This window comes from Puma concolor, chromosome D1 (assembly GCF_028749965.1).
Source record: "Puma concolor isolate L17-30 chromosome D1, mPumCon1.1.hap2, whole genome shotgun sequence".
Taxonomy (NCBI): domain Eukaryota; kingdom Metazoa; phylum Chordata; class Mammalia; order Carnivora; family Felidae; genus Puma; species Puma concolor.
This window is the reverse complement of record NC_141676.1, coordinates 58,826,964-58,843,348: the sequence shown is the minus strand read 5'-3', so window position 1 is coordinate 58,843,348 and position 16,385 is coordinate 58,826,964. Positions and strand designations below refer to the sequence as shown.

General features: G+C 40.3%; 1 protein-coding gene across 3 annotated transcripts in view; it reads right to left on the bottom strand.

Moving 5' to 3' along the window:
- Window positions 1-1,431: 1,431 nt before the first annotated feature.
- POLD3 (DNA polymerase delta 3, accessory subunit) overlaps window positions 1,432-16,385 on the bottom strand; it is a 53,062-nt gene continuing 38,108 nt past the window's right edge. For all 3 annotated transcript variants that reach the window (XM_086678303.1, XM_086678304.1, XM_086678305.1), the window contains 3 exons: window positions 9,578-9,690; window positions 8,348-8,423; window positions 1,432-3,831 (listed from right to left, as the gene is read on the bottom strand). In XM_086678303.1, the coding sequence (XP_086534429.1) occupies window positions 3,629-3,831; window positions 8,348-8,423; window positions 9,578-9,690 (392 nt within the window). In that variant the 3' untranslated portion in view covers window positions 1,432-3,628. The remainder of the gene's footprint in view (window positions 3,832-8,347; window positions 8,424-9,577; window positions 9,691-16,385) is intronic.

Here is a 16,385-nt window from a genome sequence, read left to right as displayed (position 1 = left end):
AGAACTGTTCCACCCGTCCTCCCTCCCCTCCTCAGTTCTTTTCAGGGAGGTGAGTGGAGGCACATATCTTTGAGAGTGTCTGAGAACTACCCCATTTTTGAAATCAATTTCGGAAAACTGAAAAGCCTTCTGCAAGAGAAATCTGTGTCGATAGGGGAAGACGAGGGAAATACTGCAACTGTCTATGCTGGCTGCCAGAATGAAGCAGCCTTGTTTTAGCTGTGACATTTTTTAATCCCATTAAAACTTTAATAGCACTAGAAGTAGGATACAATGTACATGCATGGGCAGAAATACTATATGGCACATAAAATTAAAGAATATGCCAGCTGCCCTCTTAAATGAGAATCAACTTCTAATGTTATTATTCTTCTTAAAATTTTTCAGTTGGTCTTCACAGTCTTTACATTAAAATCCAAACTCCTTAGCCGGACCCGACTTCATTTCTCAATACATTTCATCCCTTTTCCCAAAGTCTACTGTCCATTTCCCCCCAAAGCCATGTTCCTCTACCTGGAAAATCTTTTCCATTTCTCTTTGGAGTAAAATCCTACTCACCCTTCAAATATCCACTTAGCTTTCTCTCTTCCAAGAAGAATGCCCACACTCCTATGAGCTCTCAGAGAACCCTGTGCTTACTTGTCACTGCACTCACCATATCATGTTATAATTTCATTTTAGTGGCTTGTCTCTTCCATTAGAGCCTGTAGACAAGTGCTAAATTCTAGGATGCTACCTATATCCTCTTGTGTCCAGGTCAGAGGCCTGACACATGAGTTGACAAACGTATTTTCATGTATAGTAAATACAGCCATCAATGAACCTCAGTTTGTTTCAATAGAAAAGTATCTACTCTCTTTAAAATTTTTCATAATATAGAACAAGTATCTTCCACCTTTGATCACATTTCCCGCCAGAATGACGACTTTCAAAGTAGAACATCTGGCTCATATCCTTGAAAATGTTTCAGGAAGTTGGTGGCTGACTGCATTTCTCACAGCAGGAAGGAAGCCACCATTTGTAGAGCACCTATGTGCTACAACTGTGCACCAAATTTAGGCTGCATGTATACGCTTCTTCAGTCTTGACAATCTATGGTAACTCGTTTTAGCTCTATTTTGACAAAGAACCTGAGGCTTAGAAATGTGCCCAAGGTCACATGGCTAGCAAGTGATGAAGCCAAACTAACACAATGTGCAAGATCAGGACTACATTTTCTCCTAAATGAACTAAAAAATGATGTTGGCTGAAACTAAGGTTTCCCACTGGGTTGAAAAAATGATGAAGGCAGCAAATGACTTGTTCATCTCAGACTATGGGTGTGCAGTTTTAACAATATGAACTGAAAACCAGCCTTGTTCCTGTTCAGAGTTTGAATAATTGCACACACTGCTGCCGTCCTGTCAAATAACAGACTCATCAGACATTCAGTTTGAAGCACTGTTTTAAAACAACTTCTCAAATTTATTTAACTCATGTGGATAACATGGTAAAGTTTTGTATAAGAAAAAAAAGGCCACCACTCCCTCCCTCCTAAGCCTTGCAGACAGCTGAGTTCAGGCAGCATACTGGGTGTGGTGATCACAGGATTTGCATTATCCTTTCAAAGATGGAACTCCAACTACCACTGGAGTTTTCCAATTCAAAATTCAGTTTCAATAGAGAGCCCAGCAGAATTAAAAAAACAAAAAACAAAAAACTAGATTGTTGCTTTTTTAATTTTTCCAATTCTTATTTAGAAAAATTACTAGAGGCAATGACAAAAATAACCATTTAAAAGATCACTCTCCAGGGGCGCCTGGGTGGCTCAGTTGGATAAGCATCCGACTTTGGCTCAGGTCATGATCTCACGGTTCGTGGGTTTGAGCCCCGCGTTGGGCTCCATGCTGACAGCTCAGAGCCTGGATCCTGCTTCTGATTCTGCGTATCCCTCCCTCTCTCTCTCAAAAATAAATAAACATTAAAAAAATTTTTTAAAGATCATTCTCCAGAGGTTTTTTGTAAAGGTAAGTCCAGGCTTTCCATCCTTTTACATTTTAAAAAGAAAGAGGGCTGTGGAATACGTCAACCTTTACTCTGCTTATGGCACAAAGCGTCTGCCTTCTCAAGTCCTAGATGTAATGCCAGGACTCATCTCCCAAACTTCTGGTCTCAATCAAGTCCATGGGGTGCCTGGCTGGAGAGGCCTGGATGATGGCTGCTAAATATGTTCGTATGAATCCAAGGTCAGTTAGAATCCTAACCTTAAACAGTAGGTTTACTGGATGCTGACTGCATCATGACATACGCAGGCTAAGTCAGACATCCCTCGTCTGTCAGTTGTGAGTCATGCCAGCAGATGAGCCTCTGTTCTTTCCCTAGAGCTCACTGTACCAGATTACTACCTCACCACTTCGACCCACCAAGGTCACTGTCCAGCTATCATGAAAATCACTTAAAAGTTATCAATAGAATAGATGATTTTCCATAAGCAACAAATGAGAATGTGTTACTTGCTGTTTAGTCCTACTAACAACTCAGTCTCTCCACCTTTCTTGGGCAGCCTATACTTTTAGGCAAATGGGAGGGTTAAAATACAGAGGAGCAACATCTGTATAAAAATGTGTGCTTTATTTCTTCCTTGTTACTTTCCTGGAAAATTGCTGTTTCTGAACATTCAGGTTCCTTGAGAAGGAGAACTTTTTCTTAACTGTTGTACCCTGCATACAGAAAAGGCTTTCTCTTTTTAGCCTCCATTTCATTGCCTGGGTTTCACTCTCTAGGTACTAACAGTGGGAAAGGGAGAGAGGAGGAGACAAAAATCACAAAGAGCAGCGTAAAACATGCCCTGTGTCAGCAACATGGCAAGGCCTCTACTATCGTCAATGCTGACACTAAGTAATTTCTGGTGGAGTTGAATACATCATTACATTTCTATTTGTGCTCTGCCTGAGGCTTTTCCCTACCTACTAATTGCGAGTGAAGGTCGAGAGAGCTTTTGTGAAAGGCGCAGAACATAAGCAATGTGCTGGTCTGTAGCCAGGTGTCAGTGTACTTTATAACGGAGGAAGAGAGGATTAGAGGATTATAGGGAGATTTTTGTTTCAGCCTTTAGTCCAACAAAGATTTAAAAGACTTACCGAAAATGGCTTCACATAGAAGTATGGTAGTGGGGAAGGGATTATGGGGAGAGTGGTAAACACAGCCAGTAAAATTCAGGGATAAATGAAGACCCACACAAGTCCACAGAATACAAAGGAACAAAGAAGAATACTTCTTGAGCCATAAGTGCTCAGGACACAGGATTGGGTAGGGACCAGTGAATTAGCAACTAAATGGCTTCAGTGATAATTCTGAAACCTGTTCCAATTTATGTTTGGAGTGAATTCTTCTCCAGAACAGGTCAAGATTGTGCTTAAAAAAATGTCCTTAAAACACAACAGCTTCTTAAATATTCTTTTGCCTCTTGCTTCCAGGTGATTTCCCTTTGGTTAAAAACCAGAAACAGTATAAACCTCACAGGATGGAATAAGTCTTTTGATACAGGCAAGGTGAGGCACAGGATGAACTTACACAGTAAGTGAGAGTCTGTCTGTCTTGGTCTTCTCCCTTGACCACTCCACGTCTCTGAACTAACAGAGATGGCAGTTCACTTCCTCTGGAAGAAGCCAGTAATGGATACTTGTCTGTTGGCTTTGCCCAGAGCAGCAGTCCCTTTCTTTGGGCCCTTTCGTTCTTCTTTGGGTTCTTTTTTCACCGTCATGGCGGAGGGTCTATGTACAGAGGAGGTCTTCATCTTAAGCTCCTCTTCACTATCTGTGCAGGATTCACTCACATAGACTTTTTCAGTCACTGGCAGAATAAAAAAAAAAATGGGAAAGGAGTGGGTCAAGTCATTTAGAACACTGTTATTAAGAGAATGAGATGTCTTGTTCACTCCAATTCCTTCAGACCCTCTGATCAAGGGAGACCCTCTGATCAGCTCACCTAATACTGGAGCCTTCTCCCACTGGGAGATCAGATCAGGCCACCAATAGGAACTATTTATCTTAAACTCATACAGTGTCTAGTTGGGGCTCAGAGCCAACATTTACCCTTACTGTCTCACTGCTATGTCCCATGCCTTTTGCCCAAATTCTGCATTTGGGTCCTGGTCAATGCTAGCTAACTTCCTGAACTCTACATTGAACTGTCTGTATCTCAAATACCCACTTCTACCTCCACGCTTTGACTGACTTCTTCAATCTCACTTCCCTGACCCACAGTGCCTGCCTATTTCCTTCCACTGCTGCTTTTCTGGATCTTAATCTCTGCTCTATTTGCCAGTCTTCATCTTGTCTAACCAGGTTCACAGTCAGGGGCCCTCCTGGCTGGCTATATCCTGACATCACCCACTCACTCTCTGCACATCCAAAATACAAGAATTGCAGATTACTCAATTTTTCAGTTCTTAGTTCTAAATGACCCAACACTTACTAGTGGTCTGCATTGCGAAGATAACTGCCCCAAGCAAACTCAATCATATAACAAACTTGATTGTTTTAAGACAATGATAAAATGAGAAACAAAGTTACCAATTCTCTTAATGCCCTATCAACCAAAGGCATACTTTTGCCTTTTCTTATACCAATAAAATTCACTGACCCCCTCCCCCTTTGAAAATAATTTTACCAGTGAGCAGTCAGTATAAGGAAGCTGAAAAGGGCATAGGCACAGACAATAACTTCCAACAATGATGTCACAGAACTGATGAGGGTCTATTCAGTATTACTGCAGCACACAAACCAATCATGAGAAACAGTACAATGCCACCTTCCTGTGACTTTAGAGAGCTGCAGCAGCTGTATAACCAACATCTACATTCTTTCTCAGCTTTCCCGGTTGCAGCAGGAAGATGAAGAGTAAAGGAAAACATCTCCTCTTGGCTGAACACAGTAACCTAATATGCATCATAAATGCTCAAACGATTAAAGAACATTTTTGTCCTATTAAAGAACAATAATAGTTTTAAGCACTTAATTAGCGATTAAGAACAAACTACTCCAGAGGCAGTGGCTTTGAAATCAACTATATCTGCATACTAATATGTAGTCTGCCATTTATAAATTTTCAAACTTTTGATGTGCATCAGGATCACCTGCAGGGCTTATTAAAACATTGCCGAACTCTAATTCCAGAGCTTCAAATTCAGTAGGTGAGGGATGGACCTGAGAATTTGCTTTTCTAACATGTTCCCAGGGAATGCTGATGCTGCTGGTCTGGGGACTATACCTTGAGAATCATTGTTCTCTCCTCCCCTGTAAAATGGGAGTAACACTGCCTCACAGAAGGTATGGATGCACCTAGTGATCTTATTAGCAAGTACCCATCAATGCTGGTCTTTCCCTTCACAATGGCAAAGCCATGCTGGAGGTCTGTTGCCGGTAGAGCATTCCTTCACCATACCCATCTAATCCCATTAAGGGTACATAATTAACGGTTCCCTCACTAAGAGTTCCTAGGATTTGTCATTACTTTTAAGAGCCTAGAATTCACTTTGCTGATTCCTATCAACTTAGAGGCTACAAATCACTGAGAAGCTTTAAATATATATATGTAGATATATATATTTACATATATAAAGTGTTCTCAAAGGCCTTACTACTCACCTGTGCTCCACAGACCAGAGGCATTAGACTCTCCCATGATTTTATTAGAAATGCAGAATTTCAGGTCCTACCTGAGGGCCTACTGAATCAGAATTTGAATTTTAGCAAGATCTTCAAGTAATGTGAAGTTTGAGAAATGCTGCTCTAAGGTACTTAGGGAATTCCCATGGCATACCTATTAGTTCAGCAATTATGATCCCTGAACACTAGCCCAATCTCATCGGCAACTTGAAACGCATTATGCAACTGGATTATTGGAACAAACTTATGAGCTGCTATTTACTCAATATCTCAAATTAGGGAAGTCTGAAGAGCTATATGCAGACATAGAAAAGAAACAACTTACTACTAGTTGGTGGTATAAAACTTGCTCCTTCATAAGCTATACTTTGTATTCAAATGGCAGCAGGTCTATAATGTAAAACTCCAACATCAATTAGCTCATTATTTCATTACTTATTACTGAAACCACTGGTTGTCTCATTGCCAATTCTGTGCAATGCATTGCTTGGGGGAGTTAAAACCAGTCAGGGCAACACCAACAAAATTTCTTCAGCAGCACACTGAGTATACCTCAAGAGCTAAAAGAAGGATTTCTATATTCAAAGCTTTAGTTACTTCAAACTGTAAGACAAAGGAGATTTCAACTTTAAAGATACAGAACCTTTATTTTAACTGAGTAACATGCAACTTTTCTGGGCTGCCATTAAAAAAAAAAAAAAAAGAGCCCAGTTTACATGGATAACATCAGAATTATTCTCCACTCAATGTTTTGCTGTTAGAATTCTAACTTGTCCAAAAGTCTACCCCACACTAATCTCAGGGGCCCAACTCCCCAGTCCCTGAAGCAAAGTCACAGAAAAGGAAAGATCAGTTTTGAAAACCCCCAGACCAGCTCTCATCCAGCATAGGACAGGACAATCCCCCTGTGCTGGTACATTTGGAACAGTCCAAACAGAAAGGAAAGCACAACTCCTTTGTTGGTAACAGGAGCCAAGATTCATTAGGTTGAGCTTGGACTACAAACCTTAAAAAAAAAAAAAAAGTGCTATGTGAGCACGGTTTTCATTGTTGCATCCAAGGCTCTTAATAGTCCTGTCTGGAGACAGGAGTGTAAAAAGTCCACATCCCATACCTGGCCAAAACTTGAGTACTGTGTTTTGAACAAAGCAACAGGTAATTAGCCACAAACTCCCAGTAAATGCTCACAATGATATATCTGACATTTTTCTTTTGGGGTAGAAGGAGGGAAAAACTGGCACTGATGCCTTTGTCCTCTTAAATTTAAAACAAAGAAAAAGTAAGAACTTCAATAGTAAATGCACATATTATCACCACTAGTCAAACCAAAAGGCTTGAAAACACACTATTAGAAGACTGAAAGCAAACAAAACAAAATACAAAAAAACAACCCTAACTTAAAGTCCAGAATTCATAGGCTCACAAAAAATTTGGCACTGAAAAGACCAATTTCCAGTGTAAGGAATTTTATTCCCCGATAATATGCTACAATTAAAATGGCACAGGCCTGAGGTGCCTGGGTGGCTCAGCTGGCTGAGCACTGAACTTTAGCTCAGGTCATGATCTCCTGGTTTCTGGGTTCGGGCCCTACATAGGGCTTTGTGCTGGCAGTGCGGAGCCTGCTTTGGATTCTGTGTCTTCCTCTCTCTCTGCCCCTCCCCCACCGGCATGCTCTCTCCTAAAAATAAACATTGAAAAAAAAATCTTTAAAAAAAATGGCAGAGGCCTTTTCAGAGGAGTGGAAGGTAGGGAACAATGGGACAGGGTTTGCACTTATTCTAACAACCACACAACCTAGGAAAAGTAGATTCTTCAGAATTGATCAATCTTTTTAAGATGAAAGTTTGAACCAGAAAAGGAGAGTCAAGAAAGGGAAAAGATACTTCTTTAGGAGAGCAGGTGCCACAGGAAGGGAGAAACTACAATTATAGTCTATCCAACTAACAGGAGGTTTCCAAGACTAAGCCCACAAGTCTCTGTAAACACAAAAAGTACCAGGATCAGAGCATCCTATTGGCCTGCAAGTGTGAAAGCCCCACAGAAGTTTGAGTCAACTGTGGAAGGGTAGAACAAGCTTAAACATGGCTGAAGAATTCAACCTATAAATAACTGAAAAGCTAAATTCTAATTCCCCTCTAGGTCACCATAAAAAGCACACGTTTTTATCTAACATGACTTACAAATGGGAAACATGAAGTGATTTGGAAGAGTCAAACCCCTCTGGAGAGATGGGACAAAATACCAAGAAGACTCTTGACACTCTCTTCAGAGTCTAATCATCAGTGGGGGCTTCCTTTCCACTGTTCAAATGTATAAAACAACCATTCTAGAAAAAAAAAGTTTCTCAATGTCCGTAACAACATTTTATGTTGGTATTATGGTTTCCATATCGAAAGTGCCTTTAAACGTTACCTCACCTGAATTTTCACAACAATCCCACATATAGGCAAAATGGATATTTTACCTCCATTCCATACATCAAGAAACTCCCTACCAGAGGTGACAGGACTTTTATCCAAGACCTCAAAGCTTATTTCTACAGGATGTGGTCCAAACAAGAACCCATGTTCTGCCTTTCGTTGTAGTGTTCTCTACTCTGCTACTCAGGGTGCGTGCCATGTTTGGCGTGAGTCATGTGCACATTCAAGTTTGAAGCACACTGCTCTGTAAGAGATCACGGAGCCAGAAACTCTTCTTACCTATGCAGCCTTCCTCATCCACAAAGGTCTTAGACTTCAGCACCCGTTTTCGTTTTCTTTTTTCTCCATTTGAGCTCTAAAAGATCACAGGAAGATCAGAGGTTACAACATTCAGTTGATCAATGACTCTATAGAGAAAAATAACAAGAGCTTTTTAATCTACAATAATCACCCTCCAATATTCCATGATGATAAAAAGTTGAATGTGAAACTCTATCCATTTCCTTTTACGGACCAGTCCTACTATACAGACAAGTTTACATTCCTATATATGGAAGCTTGATGTTTAATGCTTATAAGATAACTGTGATCATTCAGTCAACAAACTTTTGGTAAGCAGTGCACCATGGTTAAAAAGACCAATAGGACAAGGACCTTAGCGGATGAGAGAAGCAAGGAGACAGACCACTGCAATCCACTGTGGTAAGGGCTTTAATGGAGGGCTGTGGCAGACATTATGGAAGCACACAGGAAAGCTAAATCAGATGAGAGGTCCGTGGCATGTACCCTTGCTGTAGATACTTGCTATTTTAGCCTTGATGCTGCAACATTACCCTTGTCTAATTTAGTTTCACACAGATACTACTAATACCAATTTCCTTTTATGTTCAGTGGTCTTTCATCCCATTTTCCTGTCAGCTAATGAGGAAATTAGTGCAAAATTTAAATGACAGTCTTAATACAATGAATTAAAGGAAAACTAATAGTTGTAAAGGAAAAAAAACCTTGTTAGCACCTTTCTTCTCAACTCTTCATTATCTACACTAATAGACAAGATGCAGCTGAAGACCATTCAGAACTATATTCCCCCATTTATTGCCAGCTTCTCTCACCCTTCCCTTTTCCAGAAGAGTTTCTGAAGAACAACAAATGTGCGTAAGTTGTTTGTTCACTCTATTTCCCAAACTTTGCTCTGATGCAGGCAAGACCTTACTTTGCAAAATTCCAATAGGAGTTGGGTAACACAGCAGCCCTGATGCTGGAGGTCATGAAAAACAAAACCACTCCCAGGCCTGACCTCTGCAACCTTCCTGAGATGCGCCCTATAGCTGAGCTCTCACCGCAGGTGAGGAGAGGGAATGTCCATCCTGTAGTACCTACAGAGAGTGGAATGAGAAAAGAGCCATCTACTGGTGTCCCTGGACTATACAGCAGTGGCCGGTTCAGCATAGTTTCAGGTCCTTGGGAGGTCAGACACATGGAAAGGCAACCATCCCAGTAAAGTTTTACCTTGACAGAAGGAGGCTCTGGTTCAGTCTTAGGCACTGGTTCAGGAGGTGGAGAAGCAGGAGGAGGTGGGGATGGTGACTCAGCTTCATAATCCCCAGGAGAGTCTGGTATGACTGAAATAATGAAACAAGCTTAGCTAAGAGAACTGTGGCGCTATCTGGTACAACGCCTTCTCTGGTGACTTTTTAAATGTCTGTATCCAGCAAAGGACATTTTGCAAGCAGTAATTCATGACAACCAAGGACTTTGCAGTTATAGATCTTTAAAATACACATTTTACTAATTTTATACAAAGAAAACCAGAGAATTAAGAGTTATTAAAGCTGGAATAAACCTTAGAGATTATCTTAGCTAAACCTTTTATTTTGTAGGAAAGTCTAAAGTTGTTTTATAAATATCCACTGATCATCTAACATGTGTCATGTATTCCACTTACAATTGTTTCATTTATCCTCATAACAACCCTAAGAGACAAATATTATTCACACATTACAGTTGGGTAAAAAGAGGCTCAAAGAGGTTAATTAACTTGCCAAGGTCACAGGGCTTACAAATGAGGCAGGAGGTTTTAAACCCAAGTCAGTCTGATGCCACAGCCTTACCATTCCAACTATTCTGTGCTGCCTTACCATTCAGGGCCAGACATTTTCTTTTAAGGTTAAACAAACAGATGTAATTCTCAGATTATATCAAATGTTCCATGCCAGAGTCTTCATGACTATGATCCAAGGATTATCTGCAATCACCTGAGATGTTTATTAGACTGAAATATTCCAGCTGATGTTAAGAGCATAAACTTTGGAGGAAAAATCACCTTTGAAACCATCACAATTATAGCTCTTACAACTAAGACTGGCTTACTATTTTGTATGGGAATTATTTCTAGTGATTGCTCACTGATGAGGCTTGTTTTGTTGTAGTGAGAGTAACCGGAAAGAACACTTTGGGAAAGCAATATTGCTCTGGAAGTGGTATCACCCGAGAAGAGAGCATCTCCAGAGGGATCCCATCATTCCTGAACAGTTCCAGAAACAGTGGTCTTGGTATAAGGCCCATGAGAGGGGGAAGTGAAAATCCTCAGCTGACCTACGGCTTAATCACCACAGAGAAACTGCTGGTAAAAAGACTGGGTAGTTGCTTAGCCTCACCTGCTCCCTGAATCTCCTGGCTGTATTCAAATTCTTAGCACAAGTCTTGGATCTGAAATTCTCCCAACTGATTAGGTCAGTGTTAAAAATTATGACAGTGGAGGGTTCAAGGCCAAATGACCTAAAGAGGTGAAGCAAAACAAGAGCCAGAACGAAACAATAAATTATACACTTCAAGTATGAAATGGGCCCCAAAACTTTATAAGCTCTGGGAAACAAGAGTCAGAAACATATGAGGAAAGTGGTCCAGCTAGTAACCCAGCTCTAGGAGAATAGAACATGATGGGAGCTCAAGTAAGCAAGAGAAAAGTTAAACCACAGAGCCAAGCTCCCATTTCTTTGAAGGTATAGCAATCAGGAAAGCTGTGTCACATGCGTTACAGGGGCAGGAGGAAAGTTTACACAGTGAGGAAGCCAAAGAAAAGGAATTTTGAGTCCTCACAATTAATTTAGGAGTTTTCATTCTATTTCCACTTCTGTAACCATGAAGACACTTAATCCTAGCGGCACCCTCTAAGACCCCTGTCACTGCACTGTATACAAGTGTTTATCTAGATCCTCCTCTGACTCTAACCTCCATGGAGGCAGAGACACCACAATTTCCCTGGCACTGAACAAACAGTAACGATATTTTTAATAAAGGAAAACAATCATTTTTGGAATTTGGGATGAGGGGCTTCTAGGTCAAGGAAGAGTCAGCATATACCTCCCCCTCCCTTCCACATCCACCCAAAGAGACACATTACAGTGATGACTAAGGAATGAAATGCTGTAAACCTGCCTGCCACCCCTATCCCTGCCATAACAGGGAAGAGAGTAGAAGAGGGAGCCAAGAACTTGTAATGAATAAGAATTTTCAACAAATCCCCAGAAGATGGAAGGCAGATGGGAGAAAGGTGACAGGAGAAGCATCAATTAGATTGAGTCCAATAGGAGAGCTTACAATCTATTACAAAACTTCTATTTTATCTGATTTTTCAAGTTGTGTATCACTTTAAATTTTTTTAAATAAAACATTTTGGGGCACCTGGGTGGCTCAGTCAGGTAAGCATCTGACTCTTGACTTCGGCTCAGGTCATGATCTCACAGTTGTGAGATCGAGCCCCACGTCAAGCTCTGAGCTGGGCATGGAGCCTGCTTAAGATTCTCTCTCTCTCCCTCTGCCCCTCCCGTGCATGCACACTCTCAAAGAAATTTAAAAAAAAATTTTTTTAACGTTTATTTATTTTTAAGAGAGAGAGAGTATGAAGAGGAGACGGAGACACAGAATCCGAAGCAGGCTCCAGACTCTGAGCTGCCAGCATAGAGCCTGACGTGGGGCTTGAACTCACAAACTGTGAGATCATGACCTGAGCCAAAGTCAGTCACTTAACCGACTGAGCCACCCAGACGCCCCACAAAGAAATTTTTTTTAAGAAAGGAAGGATGGGGGGGCGTGTCAGGGTGGCCCAGTCAGTTAAGCATCCAGTCCTTGTTTTCAGCTCAGCTTCAATCCACAAACTGTGGGACTGGACCCCACATGGGGCTCTGTGCTGACAGCACAGAGCCTGCTTGGGATTCTCTCTTTCCCTTTCTCTCTGCCCTTCCCTTGCTTGTTCTGTCTCAAAATAAACAAACTTTTAAAAGAAAAAAAAGGGAAGGAAGGAAGGATACAGAAAACAACTAGAATTTTCTGGGCTTTACAAACATTAATCATTCATTCACATAATATTCCCCACAAAGTCACTGTTACTATTATTTCTGTTTTATAAAACTGAGGTTCAAAGAGACTAAAAAAAATTTGGCCACATTCATATGCTAGAATCCGTATGTGTCTGATTTTCCATCAAGGTAAATATATCCTCGACATACTTTTAGTGACATAAGCATAAGGAGGGTTTCATACATTGGTGTATTTTAAATATATTTATAATGAATTTACAGCTTTTCAGATGAAAGGTACTCAAGAAGTGTAATTTAACACTTACCCCAGGACAGCAGAATAAGAACTGTAGTAAAACTAGTTACTAGCAGAGTAACCACTGTTTACCAGAGTGCTATGGCAGAGATGGGTCATTTTGGAAATCACTCATAGCTTCCTAGGAAAATTTATAAACTACCTATCTTAACCTAAAAAGGGTGGGGTGGGGGGGGTCATTTGCTTAACATTCTCCATAAGTAATTTGCAAAAACTGAAAATGTTAGCAAAAACTTAATCAGCTAAAACTATTTCTTCCTAGCAATATATTTTTTTAAATTCTATCTTAGAGACAGAGCACGAGTGGGGAAGAGGGAGAGAATCTTAAGTAGGCTCCACATTCAGCACAGGGCCCAATGTGGGGCTTGATCCCACTACCCTGGGATCATGACCTGAGCCAAAATCAAGAGTTGGACATTCAACTGACTGAGCCACCCAGGCGCCCCTCTTCCTAGCAATGAAAACATTACTCTTAATGTGATTTCTATCTGGGTCTGGCTTTTTCTTGCTTTACAAAGAGAGTATGTAGAACTGCTAATGGTGCTATGACTCTGCCAAGAAGAGAAATAAAGGAAAAGTCTCTTGGGTAGAGAGTTAAAGATATGAAGTTGAAGGGAATTTTCTGAGAGAAGAGACTGCTGTTAAATACTTATGGAACACGTCAATAGAAAAAGTGGGGTGAATAAGAAGAAAACCTGCTATGTCAAGCAGTGTCCTGGCATTGCTGACGTATCTTATTTGATGTTGATAAAAAGTCTACACGGTGTGATAACATCCCCATTAGAGATGAGGAAACAAGGAATTGAAGAAGTTAAATAATCTGTCTCCAGTTGCACAATAAGTGGCAGAAGTAAGGTTTTTTATTTTTAAAAATAATTTTTTAATTTACATCCAAGTTAGCATATAGTGCGATAATGATTTCAGAAGTAGATTCCTTAATGCCCCTCACCCATTTAACCTATCCCCCTACCCACAACCCCTCCAGCAACTCTCTGTTGGTTCTCTATATTTAAGAGTCTCTTGTTTTGTCCCCCTCCCTATTTTTATATTCTTTTTGCTTCCCTTCCCTTATGTTCATCTGTTTTGTATCTTAAAGTCCTCATATGAGTGAAGTCATATATTTGTCTTTCTCTGACTAATTTCACTTAGCATAATACCTTCTAGCTCCATCTGCGTAGTTACAAATAGCAAGATTTCATTCTTTTTGATTGCTGAGTAATACTCCTTTGTACAGATATACCACATCTTCTTTATCCATTCATCCATCGATGGACACTTGGGCTCTTTCCATACTTTGGCTATTGTTGATAGTGCTGCTATAAACATTGGGGTGCCATGTACTCAGTTAAGTGGCAGAAGTAAGATTTAAACCCAGGTCTGTTTTACTCCAAAGTCCCTGTCATTTCTTCCACTTCTGCTGCTCATTTGCTAATTTCCATCTGAAGACAGCACATTGAATAGTGTATATTCAGTGTCACAGGAATAAAATGGTAATAGATTAGAGTTTGTGTAAAGGTTTAAAATAAAGGCCCTCTAGCTTTGAGATGAAGAAGAAATTTAGGAATAAAATGGCAAAGGTTTGCAAATTTAGTCAGATGCTAAAAATTATTCTGCCAGATAAAAAATCTGAGAGCCTCTCATTTATATTATCTATTATTATAGGTTGTTCACCTCTATCACATTTCTTCTCACTTCTTTCTAAACTAATAACCCCACTCATATTTCTAATCACCCACAGGTATTATTTTTGTGCACTAATGATCAGCACTCCAGAGAATATTTCAGAAATATGTAATGAGTGTTTAATCAACCACAGTAATTCCCTGACTTAGAGCTGACTCCTTCACTGGAGTACCTAGTTTACCTTTTCAAAGTACATTAGGTTGATGGCGTGAAAGCCTTTTCCAGATTCTTCCCCAAATCCTTTTCCTGGTTGGAAATAGGGAAGACAATTTCAATAGCACAGTAATATTCCTGTTACTTCCTAATTATTTTCCCATGTATCTTCATGGAGTCGCTTCTATTTCCTTAATTCTTAACTTGATGGCTCTTACTTCAGCCACACACTTGGGTATCTTCCTTTCAGGTGTCTTAGTCAAAGCATTTTGATAAATGACATGGAATGAGTATATAGTGACAGCTCCTCTAGGATGCTCACAATGCCCTATCCCTACCTATTCCAAAGAGTCATTAAAAAAAAAACCACAGCTCTGGTGGGCACAATACCTCTATAGGATATCAGAGCTTATAAACTCCTACATGCAAGCATGACTGGTAGGATCTAAACCTATGGAAGAGTCAAAGATATACCTACATCATAGATTTAACTTCCTTGTACAATTTCTTAGGTCTGTTCATTTCTTTTGCATTACTGTCATCTGTATATATAAATGGCTTTCTCACTCATTTGTACATGTACAGTCGCTGAGTTGCTTTCGGGGTGCCTCTGTTGCCATTTTCAATTCTTACAGAAATTTCTGGTAAGAGTAGAGCCTAACAAGTTTATTTTGTCCTTTACCAGCAGAACAGGTTCCTTTTCCTGCATTCGTTATTCTTAATTTCTTTTAGCATCTGTTTGTTTTGTCATTCTACCTTCATCTGATGCTGAATTCCTTTGGAGTAGATTTGCCTGACCCCTCAAAATGTTTTATACCCATTATGGCATAAATTCATAGAGAACGGATTATAGAAACTCAAGCTTCTCACCACCGTTCTCAAAGCAGGGTAGAAGTCATCTGGCATAGCAGTTTGACCAAGGCATGTTTCTCGTTAGCCTCATCCTTTTTTTTTTTTTTTAATTTTTTTTTTAATTTTTTATATTTATTTTTGAGACAGAGAGACACAGCATGAGCAGGGGAGGGGCAGAGAGAGAGGGAGACACAGAATCGTAAACAGGCTCCAGGCTCTGAGCTGTCAGCCCAGAGCCCGACGCAGGGCTCAAACTCACGGACCTCGAGATCATGACCTAAGCTGAAGTCAGACGCTTAACCAACTGAGCCACCCAGGTGCCCCAGCCTCATCCTCTTTCTATATACCTTCATTTACACAATTTGGGAAGAGATCTTGGCTCTTCGAACACCTGATATTCTTTGAAAAGGCATATGAATTTTCCAGGTAAGAATCTTGCCCTTATTCCGTTTGTTTATCTTACAATAGAGCCCACAGCATAAAACTAGAAGGGTCCATAGTATCATTCCCTTTCAACAATGATACTATAGATTCTCAATCTTAGCATGTTTTTATTTATGTGGCGTGGAACATCATATCACCAACACCCTTGATACCTACAACATTACCTGTTTTAAAAGATTCACATGAAGGTAGCCAAAGGAATATCTCCATTTCATTTTTTAAAAAGAAAAGCTCTTCAGGGCACCTAGGCAGTTCAGTCAGTTAAGCTTCTGACTTTGGCTCAGTTGTGATCTCATGGTTCATGGGTTTGAGCCCCGTGTCAGGCTCTTTGCTGTCAGTGTGGAGCCTGCTTCAGATCCTCTGTCCTCTCTCTTTCTGCCTCTCCCCCACTCACACTCTCTCTCTCAAAAATAACATTAAAAAAATAAAAAAATAAAAAAGTAAAAAATAAATTAGAAAAAGAAAAGCTCTTTTTTTTTTTCAACGTTTATTTATTTTTGGGACAGAGAGAGACAGAGCATGAACGGGGGAGGGGCAGAGAGAGAGGGAGACACAGAATCGGAAACAGGCT